General features: G+C 38.4%; 1 protein-coding gene across 1 annotated transcript in view; it reads right to left on the minus strand.

The window, feature by feature from the left end:
• Window positions 1-13,016, minus strand: part of GPC5 (glypican 5) — a 1,436,730-nt gene that overhangs the window by 1,392,261 nt on the left and 31,453 nt on the right. The window contains exon 2 of the mRNA XM_086709551.1: window positions 2,632-2,793. Within this exon, the coding sequence (XP_086565677.1) occupies window positions 2,632-2,793 (162 nt within the window). The remainder of the gene's footprint in view (window positions 1-2,631; window positions 2,794-13,016) is intronic.

Raw genomic sequence — 13,016 nt, forward strand, 5'->3', positions numbered from 1 at the left:
TTTCTCTCAAGCAGCCAGTTTTCCCAATAAAGTGTGTTGGCTTCTTTCTTCTTAGAAAAATAAAGACTTTGATTGTTTTCAGATATTCTGATGGCACAGAAACTAGATAGTAGGCAATTTACTTACTGATAAAGTCACCTGCTCGATTATGGTACAGTAGATGTGATTTCTCAAACTGCTTTTAGTATATATGTTTAAGCTTGTTTTTATGGACATAATCCTAAAGCTACTTACTCTATTTATTAAATTAAAAGCAGTTATTCTTCTTATAAAAGAATGTATTCCAGTAAAGTTAGCCTTTAGGCAAATTTATTCTAAATTTGTTTTGCCTTCTCATGATTCTTAAATAAAACTTGACATTCCACAAAGGGCGAAAACAACCACTTATAACAAGTTATATTTAAGAAAGCGCCTACCATTTTCATTTTTACGATTAATATTTAAGTAAACAGCAAAACTCAAGGGCACCTGGGTGGCTCAGTCAGTTAAGCATCCAACTTTGGCTCAGGTCATGATCTCACAGTTCGTGAGTTTGAGCCCCGCATCAGGCTCTGTGCTGATAGCCCAGAGCCTGGAGCCTCCTTCGGATTCTGTGTAGCCATCTCTCCCCCTCCCCAGCAAAACTCAACCTATTGAGTATAACAAAATTTATTAAACAGAAAAATTTTTCAACGTAGATAAATTACCTGACACTATGGTAGATAGAGATGATCCCATGTATTTCTACTTCTTATTTGTCACCAAACTTTTAGCAATATCACCACAATTTTTCAGCAGCCTGAACCCATTTTAAAAGTAAATAATTCAGGTGTTGTATTTTTCCCAATCATTTGAACCTAATATATTCTATCTCTTTTTTTTTTTTTTTTTTTTTTTTAAGTAATCTCCACACCCAACATAGGGCTTGAACTCACAACCCTCAGATCAAGAGTTGCATGCTCTACCAACTGAGCCAGCCAGGCACCCCATGATGTATTCTATCTTGATCAATTTATCCAACAATGTGTAAAAGGTTTGTTAAGATATCCTTGAAGGTAGAAGAAAATGTTCGACATTCACTGAGTGCCAATATATTAGCAACGATAGCACTTTCTTTCACTTCTATAATTAGCTCTGCTATCCAAAAAGGTCGGTTTCATTGGTCATGATCTTCTTCAGCCATATATTCTTACTTGAAAGGATTAGTTTTGACATTAAAAGATAAGAAATCATTATGAAGCTTTCCTGTTCCATAAACTTTAATGACTCAAACTCAAGTTGATGCTCTAAATCTCCTTCCATGTGAGTCCAGCTCACCTTTTCAAGCATAGAATCTCCACCACACTCCCCATCCCTGTTCTGGTCAGACTGGTTTATTCACTGCCCTTTACCTCTAGAATGTATTGTCCATATTGTGCATGTTGTCATTTCCATGAGAAAAAAACCATCACAACACTCTGTGTATGTGGTTATAGTCTTCTGGTTCAGCCAGTTCAAATCACAAATCTTTGCTTACAAGGCATATCAACATGTTTTCCTCCAACTATTTCATATGAATAAATCCCATAACAGACATAAAGTTGTTTTCTAAGACATCTAAAAAATCACTAAAATAATAACATCTTAAAATTTGACATATCACAGTTTCCCTAAGAAAATCACTAATTCATCATGAACTACATTTTAACTCCACTTAAATTTTATCCTGATTCATTGTATTTATGTTATTTAATGAACACAGTTTTAAAAATTAATCAGCTTTGTGATTTAGTTATGCATGTAAACAAAGCACAAATTATTTAAATAGACTGACAATAATATACATAAAGGAAAAGGAATACTAACAAAAGTCTATTTTGCTTTGAACAAAAGCAATAAATTTGTTTGAAAAGTAGTATAATCTAGATATTTTCATTCTAATCATATACAGTTAAGCTAATGTTTTATAAAAGGAAAAATAAATTAAGCTATTTTATTGTAGTAATAAGGGGTTTTATGGAGATGATGACTAAAATAAGGGAAAGATCATCTATTTTCCAATGTGCCTTGTAATTTTATAACCCATTAATTTTATTTCTGAACATACTGTTTGAATTAAGGTTGAGTTCTGGTCTTAGCTGATCCTTAAATATCCAATTAATATTTCCTATTTTACTGTTTATCAGACTTGTCTGCACTTTGACATATCACACTGGTGTTCTTATGAAAACCACATGAGGTAGCCAGGGGAAAAACTTAGACAAATATTTCTTCAAATCATATTTTTAAAAATAAATCTATAATTTCCCAGTTAAAAGCAATGAGATTTTATGTTACAGAATACTAAAATCTAATAATTATGTCCATTCATACTGCAGTAAAACCATAGGTCAGAATACTGAGGGACCTGGAAGGACCCACAAAGGGCACATATTTCCAAGGACTATTTCACTAATATAACAGTTTTCCCAGTCCAACTCAGTATTTATGTCCTGACTGACCTCAGAAATAATGACCTTTTTCTGAGGGTTAAAAGAAATTAAAACTTCATTTTGTTCCAGAATGATGGTATGCAAAGGTAAGAAAACCTACCCCAAGTTTACCAGGATAATGGTAATAGGAAGATTGCATAACAAGACTTCTCCTTAGTTTCAGAAATCAAGATACATTTACCTTGAAAAGCAGCAGCATTTCGCGATATTAGAAACTTTAATGTGGAGCTGGATGATTGAAGGACTTCCTGCATATCTTGGCGAGCTGCAGTCTGGTATCTCTCCTCCATCTTCCTGGTGCAACAGGTAGGTTTTTTGGATATGCAAACCTGTAGATCAGGTCCTGGAACAGATGTAATATTTTTTCAGAATAATCACCTGTTTATTTGATTACCATTACATGTCACATGTCAGGCATTAATGATCAGAAGGGGCTCATGTACTATGTGAGAAATTGATGTACTAGAGCAGTTGCTGTTAAAAAAAAAATGTATGTATTGTCCATGAAGCCAACCATGAAACAAAATGTTGTAAACTATTGACTCTTTGCTCAAATATTTTATTAACATTTTGATCAAATATTAAATATGTCTATTCAATTAACTAATTACTATTACCTGACAAATACATTATATAACAGGAAACAAATTAACTGTTACATATAAGTACAGAGCTACATCAGGAAACTTTTATTTTTGCTTATTTTGTTAATTCAGCCAAAAGTATTTGATCTAAATACGTTAATCAGAAGTGTATGGGCTAGAGGCGCCTAGGTAGCTCAATTGGTTAAGCGTCTGATTTTGGCTCAGGTCACGATCTCATGGTTTGTGGGTCTGAACTCACAGTTCACAGGTTTGGATTCTCTGTCTCTCTCTCTTTGCCCCAACCCGGCTTGCTCTCTCTCTCTCTCAAAAATAAACAATAAAAATAAACATTAAAAAAAAAAAGAAGGACGTGGGCTAAAACAATTATTTTTTTCCTAAGGAAATAAAATCAAAGTTTGTACATCAAATAAAGGTGAAAAACCTTCACCTGATTTCTCAACTCAGCATTACACTTGCGATTCTTATGGAAGAAGTGGTTATCAGCAATAACAGTATAATGGGGGACTGAGATCCTCCATGGTCCAAACCCACCATCCAAATTTCTACTCATTCCCTAGTTTACTAGAGACAATCCTACCATTAAAAGTACATGTAGTTTTACAACCATATTCAGAAAACTTCCAGGAACATGCAGATTACATGGAATGTGAAGTTATTACACATATGTAATAGTTGTAGTTAGAAAAATGCTAATAGAATTAACAACTCTTATCCCAGATGAGCTAAAACCTCATTCTATACCAGAATAATATGCAAATACAAAAAAAAAGTATTTTTATAGCCAAGTTTACCAGTACAATGATAATAGGCAAAACACGTAACAAGACAGGGGAGGCACCTTTATACACAGCAGACGTGCTAGAGAACAAAGAGGTAAAGGGGCATGGATAGTGCCTATCGAGGAGAACACTGATGGGACGTTATGGTTTGGGCCCTAGAGCATCCCAAGGCTAGCCAGGTTTTATATAAAGCTCAGCAGAGTTTTCTTTTCATGGCCTAATAGGATACATTATTTCCTTATCTTAGGGTAGGAAAAACAGTTGTGGCCTTATTGGTGATGGGGAAGTTTCACAGCACACATGTCAGCTCTTCAGTGACCAACTCTACATCAGCAAATATAAAATACCCATGTGTGCACATATGCGTGCCATACAGACACTGTCAAACCCCTCCTTTTTCACACAGAGTAGACCTCAGGCCTCACATCTCCAAAAGTTGGTTCTGGGTAAGATCAAAACATGTGAAATCGGCCAATACAGGACACCAAAATTTGTAATAATTTTGGCTTTAGTTTGTTTACGTTAGACAAATAAAAAATGACAACATTTGAGCATTTCTCAAAGGCAAAAAAGCATACAATATTGATGTGTGTCACAGCAGGTAATATGTTGGCAACTGTTTTTCATTTTTCTTGGCTAAAAGTATACAAAAGCAAATTCTACTTTAAGACTGATTGAAAGAAAAAGCTGCCTTCCCAGCTTTATTCCTAAATGGAAGGACTGGGGAATTAAGAGTTCAGAGAAGAATAGAGATTGGAGGAAAGAACAAATAAATAAACATGAAAGTATATAAACATATTTAGTATGGTAAGGACTGCTAGGGAATAACAATAGTAACAACAATAACAACAACAATAATAGATCTTTGCAAATGTCTCTCCAGAATTCAAACACCAAGGTCCTTTGCTAGACCACGTTCTTAAACATAGCTTATGAAGGCACCAAGTTGTGACCACTCCAACCTCCCTCTCACTCCAGCCTCATCTCAAGTAACGCTGCCCACTGTACCCTTCCCTTCACACATGGGCCTATTTCAGCCCTTCATGGTCACCAAGTGCCCTCTTGCCTCAGGGCCACTTTCTCCATGCTCGGCTCTCTGGAAGGGATGCTCTCATCCTACATGTGCTCACCCACACATATGGAAAACACACACCTCCTCCTAATTCATTGCCATCTATTTTTCTTTACATGTGAACTCAGCCTTCCCGCGAGAACCTTCCTTAGCCTCCCAGACAGCTCTTGTCTTTATTATACGCTCTTGAAGTGCACCATTCCTCTCCATTGCACTTATCATGGTGCAATGTTATATTCCTTCATGTGATGACTAATTAATTCCTTCATCTAACTGTAAAGCTCCACATGAGGGAATTTTTGCTCATTGTTATATCCCAGTTGACCAGTACAGTGCCTAAAAAAGCATAGAGACTCCATTTTTATTCACCAAACCTACAGTTGAGGATCTAATGTGAATAAACATCATCTTATTGAATCCTCACATTAACCATATGATGTAGAGACCATTACTACCACATTTTACATATGAGGAAATGGAGACATGAAGAGGATTTGAAAACTGCCCGATATCACATACCTATGTCACACACTACAAAATGGTGGAGCTGGTGATCGAAAACAGGCAGAGTGATTCCCAAAGTATCTTCTTCACCATCACTCTACTGAGAGGAAAGCTGTAGCCTTAAATCTATAAATGGTTTGTCTACAGATATGACTGGCCATTTTTGATTCTTCTTCTTGAAAGAAGTCATCTGTTTGGTAAGTTACCAAATTTTAGGTCAGGAACCATCCAAGGAATTTTATTCAAAAAACAAAATAGGCTTGGGGAGCCTAGGTGGCTCAGTCAATTAGGTGTGCAACTCTGGATTTCAGCTCAGGTCATGATCTCAGGGTTGTGGGATTGAGCACCACATCCAGCCCCACATCTTTGGATTCTCTCTCTCTCTCTTTTTTTCTCTCTGCCCATCCCTTGCTCGCATTCTCACATATTCTCTCTCTCTCTCTCTCAAAATAAATGAGCATTAAAAAAGTCATCTAAAATAGGAAGTTATAAAGATGCCATTTGCGTTTTCGCCCAATTTTAAATGGTTGAAAGTACAGTTAGAAAGGTACTGCAAATGGCCTTGACTGTTGTCCTAAACATAACAAGGGAGAGAGACTATCTCCTATCTCACAGGTCTGAATAAGCATGGACAGCAATTTAGAACACTTAAGAGCAAATACATTCTTCATGCTGATGAGCATCTGCACTGATTAATCCAGACTTTCATTCAGAATCTCGGTGGATGATAATGACAACAACATTAACACTAAACTCCAATGCAAAGCAGGACTATAATTCAAAGATCTAGTTATGTTTAACCAGCACAACATTTTCCTCAGTATCCAGAGTTGGGGTGGCGGTGGAGGGGGAAAGAGTCCATAAGAAACTAGTTCCCATGCTTCCTGTATCAGCCCAAAAGACAGAGGAGATGAACCAAACACCCTCAGGGGAAGGACCATACCTTACATTTTGCTCACAGTATAAGCCCAGAGGTCATAATAAGCTGTATGTTGATAAAACGCCCAACATGGGAGGCTGCGGTTCTCCCACTGTAAACAGAACAAACATTATAAGAAAGCAAAGCCAGACGGAACCCAAGCAGATACCATGTAGGTACCAAGACTCATTTTTAGCATATTTCAAAGCCTGGTTTCAAAGAACATGGCATAACTGAGGATGCTATGAAACAGCAAGAGAGCACAGTCAAGGCTCAGAGGCAGCAGTCATGTTTCCGAATGGCAAAATCAAGCTCTGCAAGAATTAAATTACTAAAAGCAAATGAAATTAAAATAAAACAGCAGGCTCCTTGCTGAAGGATATTCAACCAGAATTTCAGGGGCTTTTCCTGATCTCTCACCCAGAAGCAGCAGGATTGGTAACTATGACTTCCTTTCTGTTTTCCTGCATGAGAAACTGTTAGAGCCATCTCCCTGCTTCTGGATGGTTTTTTCAAATGTGTTAAAATAGGAGCATTGGGAGTCATCCTGGAAAGATGGCAGCCGTGAAGGCATAGTTTTCACTATCTCCAAATCCCCACATAAACCAGATGGAACAACTAGAAAATAAATCCAAGAAATATAACAAAACTAGATGATAGAGAATTCCCACAATTTCAAAATATAAACGGGGGGTTAGGGGGTGGAGATCAGCAACAGCCACAGATTTTCCCATTATCAGAGTCTGGGCAGTGGGGAGAAGCACTGAGGACAGGACAACCCCCAAACAGCCAACAGAATTTGCCAGAAAGTACAGTGGGCCAATTTGAGAACAGCAGGAGAAACAGGGACGCTTTTGCCCTCTCGATTACCGGGTATGTGCAAACGACCTACGATAGAAGGGAGTGAATGATCAGGAGCTATCCAAACCTGTGAACTCTTAAAACAGATCAAGCAGCCTCTTTTCCAGGATAGAACTCCACACAGAAAAAGTTCTGGAAGTGGAATCAAAATTTAACAGAATAGGGATCCAAGAAGCACAGATAAAGAAGGTCTAGACCAATGTGAGAATGGAATTAAAGCCAAGGAATTTCAGAAAAGAAGCACCCATAATTTTAAATGCTACACAGAAACAGAAGAAGTTCTGTACAGCTAGAAAAGCTTTTCTGAAGCCAGCCTCAACCTAAATGTCCAGGAAAACAATACTCCCTTCCTATAGAATGAGCAACAAAAAATACTGCAGTCAAATCTCACACAGAGTTGTTATGATAAAAAAGAGAGTAAGGAGCAGAAAAATCTCCCACAGACAAAGAAAGCATGCTAGAAAGATATGCCCCTAAAAAGAAAAACAAAAGATAAAAGATAATGAAAGAAAACATGGAAGAATAACACAAAGCAGTATCAGAAAACCTGACAGATGCAGTGCCCATACTCGGTACAGAACAAAAGATGAAAGAACAAGTTCTGAAATGAAGACTAAACCAGAAGGAACACAGGAGCCAGTCACACAAAGGTAATGCCCTACGGGAAAGAAAATGAAAAATAACAAATTTTCAAAAATCAAAATGAATGGATAGATTTGAAAGACAGAAATAACAAACACTCTCGTAATATCAGTTCCCAAAGAAAAAAACAGGAAAAATGCTAAAAACTACATTTCATGTTACGCTACAACTGTGAAGGGCACAGATAAAACAAATAATTAGGGAATATTCAAATTCTACTGTCTAATCCACCCTGTATTTTCAAAATTGAGATTTTTTTTTTTAGTGTGGAGGCATAAAGAAGAAGTAAAAGTCTGTAATCTTGAATTTGAATTGAAGTATCAACATGAAATCATGAAAAACTTTACCTCTGAAAGTACATATTTCCTAGCTTCCCTGAAAAGGCCTAGAAACAATGACCAACTGAGTGGCAAAGGGCATCCCTTGTGCCCAGATTATCATCTTGAAATACTACTTTTCACAAGAAGAAACCAGTGCTTCTTAAAGAAATGCCTCATCCTAGGTCAAGAGCAGGCAAAAACAAGATGACAAACTAGCCAAAGCACCCTGTCCACCACATAGTGAAGAAGCTACCAAATAATTAGCGGGGTCTCATCAAAAGGATTCAGGAGCTAGGTTAGGGCACTAGGGCTGTCATAAAATACAACAGACTGGTCAGTTAAACAACAGAAATTTATTTGCTCACAGTTCTGGAGACTGGAAGTCCAAGATCAAGGTGCTGACAAGCTAGGTATCTCCTGAAATCTCCTTGTCTTGCATATAGCCACCTTCTCCCTATGTCCTTGCATGACCTTCTCTTTGTGCATTTGTACCCGGCACCTTTCTCTCTTCTTATAAGGACACAATTCATATCGGATAGGACCCATCCTCATGACCTCATTTAACCTTCCTTCCTTCCTTAAAGGCCGTATCTCTAAATAGAGCCATATTGGGTGCTAGGGCTTCAACTTATGAATTTGAAGCGGGGGGCTGGGAGGAAATAATTTAGTCTAACACAGCAGCCAATTTCAAAAGGTTTCTACTGGTTAAACCTGGAACAACCTGAGCCTCAATAATAATAATTGTAATGAAGGGTGCCTGGGTCGCTCAGTCTGTTGGGCGTCCGACTTCGGCTCAGGTCACGATCTCACGGTTCATGAGTTTGAGCCCTTACGGGCTCTGTGCTGACAGCTCGGAGCCTGGAGCCTGATTTGAATTCTGTGTCTCCCTCTCTCTCTGTTCCTCCCTGCTCACACTCTGTCTGTCTCTCTCTCTCTCAAAAATAAAGATTAAAAAATTACTTTAATAAAAAAATAATAATTGTAATGAGCTACAATTAATCAAATATGCTTAAACCCAAGGGTTTTCTGTATCTGTGCTTTATTTTGTAATAAAAAAATAGTTTTAGTATAGAACTGCTTGTTGATTACATACGTTCTCTTTTTGTTTCAAACATTTACTCTCCCCCAGTCAACTTACAGGATTTTTATACTTGTAGCACACACCAGCTTTATTGATGGCTTACATAGAAAAGAGCCCTTGGTACCAAGACCCTGAGATCAAGATATATTTCAGGATCACCAGAGTGGATATTACATGTCATAAAATACCAAATGCTCACCACACGAAAACAGGACCTTGGAATTGAGAGTAGGAGGAGTACACTGGTTAACTTGCTCCTCCTATCTTTTCTGAGATTGACTTCTTGCCGTAAATTCAGAAAGTGATAGGAGTTTGTAAAATGTTATATGGTGATAGGGTTCTGACTGAGTCAAATGTATTCCTTCACCCAGCTAGAATAAAAAATACTTAAGTCCATGAATCCATCAAGAATCATGACAATGGCATTGGATCTGCTGAACACTGGCCAGCACCTGTTCCCTCTCCTGGAAATTTCTTCTCAGTTCAACCTCTTGCTCACTCACATACATGCTATCCAAATGAGACTGATACACATAGACACATATCTACACATATATAATGATGAGTCTAGACTGGTTAAAACATAGCATCCTATCCTGTCAGCACAGTGATTGATTCAGAAATAGACAGCCAGTCACAAGAAAGAAATGCAAAAAGATATTTGCCGAGGCATCTAGGAAAGCAAAGCTTTCTTGCTTCGGCTGGAACTGAATTTAATGGCGCAGGGATGCAGGGCTTGCAGATGCCACAGTCACTTCCCGGCTCGGAGTCAAGCCTGGATCTACCACAGCCTCTTCTGTCACCTGCCATATAACGAGATCCGGCCAATACAACAGCAATAATAGTGCGCAGGGTTACAGCAGGCTAAACATGCCACTCTCTTTTATGCTTTATTCCAGAACTTCAAAAGGACTTGCTATTAAATGGAGGGTCAAATAACACCTGTTTAGTTCTTGTTCCAGTTTCCTGCTCTGTGGTAATAACTTTTATGTCCAAGCAACAATAAGAAAGATTCCACTGCAGTGTGGCAGTGCTACCAATGGAGAACAGCCATTAACTCCGGACAAAATACAACAACCAATGACCTGAAAGCTCTAGAGAGTGAACAAAAGAAGAAAGATTCTGGAAGGGAGTCAATATTTAGAAGAAGGGAAACGCCATAGGGTTAGTTTCCTATCTCTGTGGCTTTTAGTCTGAGGGCATCCCATCTATAAAGTGACTACCAATTAAAAAAAAAACTCAGTCTTTTTAGGAATTAAGCACAAGATGATAGATATCGAGAAAATCACTGTTGGTAGAAACAGCGAGGAAGGGAGAAACACCAGGAAGGAGTGGGCCAGAGAGAAGGAACCCCAATTGCTCTATGCACACTCTGCCCAAATCTCTGGCTAATCCCAACACTACACCTCACATGGCCAAGGCAGACTGTAAGTAGTCCAGCTACTGGCAAGATAAAGAAAAGGAACTAAATTAAAATTGCAATAGCTTCCCAAGAGATACAACTGACAGTTTGAGTCCAACCAGAGTAATCTTCTCTGAAGACAAAGACATTAACACCCTTTGGAGGAGTATCATAGAATCCAGAGATACCAATAGCATAACATTCACAGTGTCCAGGGGACAATCTAAAATAACTGGACATATGAAGAATCTGTATTACGGTGACCCATTGTCAAGAGATAAGGCAATAATTCAGACCAACATGAGATGATCCAGATGTTAGAATAAACAGGGAAGGGCTCTAAAGAGCTATTATAACTCTGTTCAATGAAGTAAAAGGAACATGTGCTCTGAAAATTATAGAATAAGAAATCTTAAGAGAGAAAAAGAAACTGCAAAGAAAAACAAAATGCAAATTCTGTAACTGAAAAATACAACATATGAAATAGAAATTTCACTGGGTGGGCTTCATAGCTAAATAGAGATGACAGAGGAGAGTCAGAGGACATTAAGAGACCAATAGAAAGTATCCAATGTGAAGAAGAGCTAAAACTTGAAAATACAGAGAGACAAACAGACATAAATAGTGCCTCAGAGAGCTGTGGGAGAGTATCAGAAAATGTAACATATAAGATTAGAGTCCCAGAAGGCAAAAAGATAAAATGCTCCATGAAATAATAACTTTAAATTTCCCAAATTGGTAAGAACCACAAATTAAGAGATTTTAAAAGCTCACTGAACCCCAAGCAAAATAAATACAAAGAAAATCATGCCTAAGCACATTATAGTCAAACTACTGAAAGCCAAATATAAAAAGAAAAGGAAAGAAGCCCTGTATGTGAACAAAGGGGAGAAAGATAGGAGATGAGGTAGGTTCACACAATGCCTTCTAGATCACACTTAGGAGAGATTTTCACAATGAAGAAAGGAAGTAGGGGGGAAACATGATTTGATTTTGTTCTTACAAGTGCACCTAATTGCTATTTTGGCCATAAGTATTTCTGTATTGCAGATGAGAGTTAAGATTGGGTAGAAGTAATGAGAAGTGGTTAGATCAGACATACATTGGAGGCGGAAGATAACTTGGATGTCTTGGGTGGGATCTGACAGGTGAGAAAAAAACAGGAATTACAGATAAGCCTTAATATTTGGGCCTGGATGCATCCGTGGTACTGGTCATAGAAACGGAGAATGCACAGGGTGTGCAGGTTTGCAAGGAGCCCTGGCAAGAGATCCACACTGAAACTGTAAGTTTGGGAGTTTGACACACAAATGGTACTAAATAATGAGGGTTTCAATGAGACCAACTAAGGGAAGAGTTTCATTTATTAAATTTAGAACGTTTCTCATCCTTAGGCCAGACCATTGGGGTTGTTGGGGAGTTTTTTTTTTCTTTTGGGGGTTCTTCTGTTTTGCTTTGTTTTCTTTGTGAGAGAGCTGCCCTGTGTGTGGTAGGATAGGAGCATTTCTGAATTCCACCCACTGGATGTCAGAGGCACCCTCCCCAGTTGTGACCCCAGACATTGCTAAACATACCCCTTGGGCATAATCAATGGTCTCTGGGTGAGAAACACTGGCCGAAGACAAATGTTGGCGATAAAGAAGCGTTTTTTTTTTTCCAATATATGAAATATATTGTCAAATTGGTTTCCATACAACACCCAGTGCTCATCCCAAAAGGTGCCCTCCTCAATACCCATCACCCACCCTCCCCCCCTCCCACCCCCCATCAACCCTCAGTTTGTTCTCAGTTTTTAAGAGTCTCTTATGCTTTGGCTCTCTCCCACTCTAACCTCTTTTTTTTTTTCCTTCCCCTCCCTCATGGGTTCCTGTTAAGTTTCTCAGGATCCACATAAGAGTGAAAACATATGGTATCTATCTTTCTCTGTATGGCTTATTTCACTTAGCATAACACTCTCCAGTTCCATCCACGTTGCTACAAAGGGCCATATTTCATCCTTTCTCATTGCCACGTAGTACTTCATTGTGTATATAAACCACAATTTCTTTGTCCATTCATCAGTTGATGGACATTTAGGCTCTTTCCACAATTTGGCTATTGTTGAGAGTGCTGCTATAAACATTGGGGTACAAGTGCCCCTATGCATCAGTACTCCTGTATCCCTTGGGTAAATTCCTCGCAGTGCTACTGCTGGGTCATAGGGTAGGTCTATTTTTAATTTTTTGAGGAACGTCCACACTGTTTTCCAGAACGGCTGCACCAATTTGCATTCCCACCAACAGTGCAAGAGGGTTCCCGTTTCTCCACATCCTCTCCAGCATCTATATAGTCTCCTGATTTGTTCATTTTGGCCACTCTGACTGGCGTGAGGTGATATCTGA

The sequence above is a fragment of the Puma concolor genome, chromosome A1 (assembly GCF_028749965.1).
Source record: "Puma concolor isolate L17-30 chromosome A1, mPumCon1.1.hap2, whole genome shotgun sequence".
NCBI lineage: Eukaryota > Metazoa > Chordata > Mammalia > Carnivora > Felidae > Puma > Puma concolor.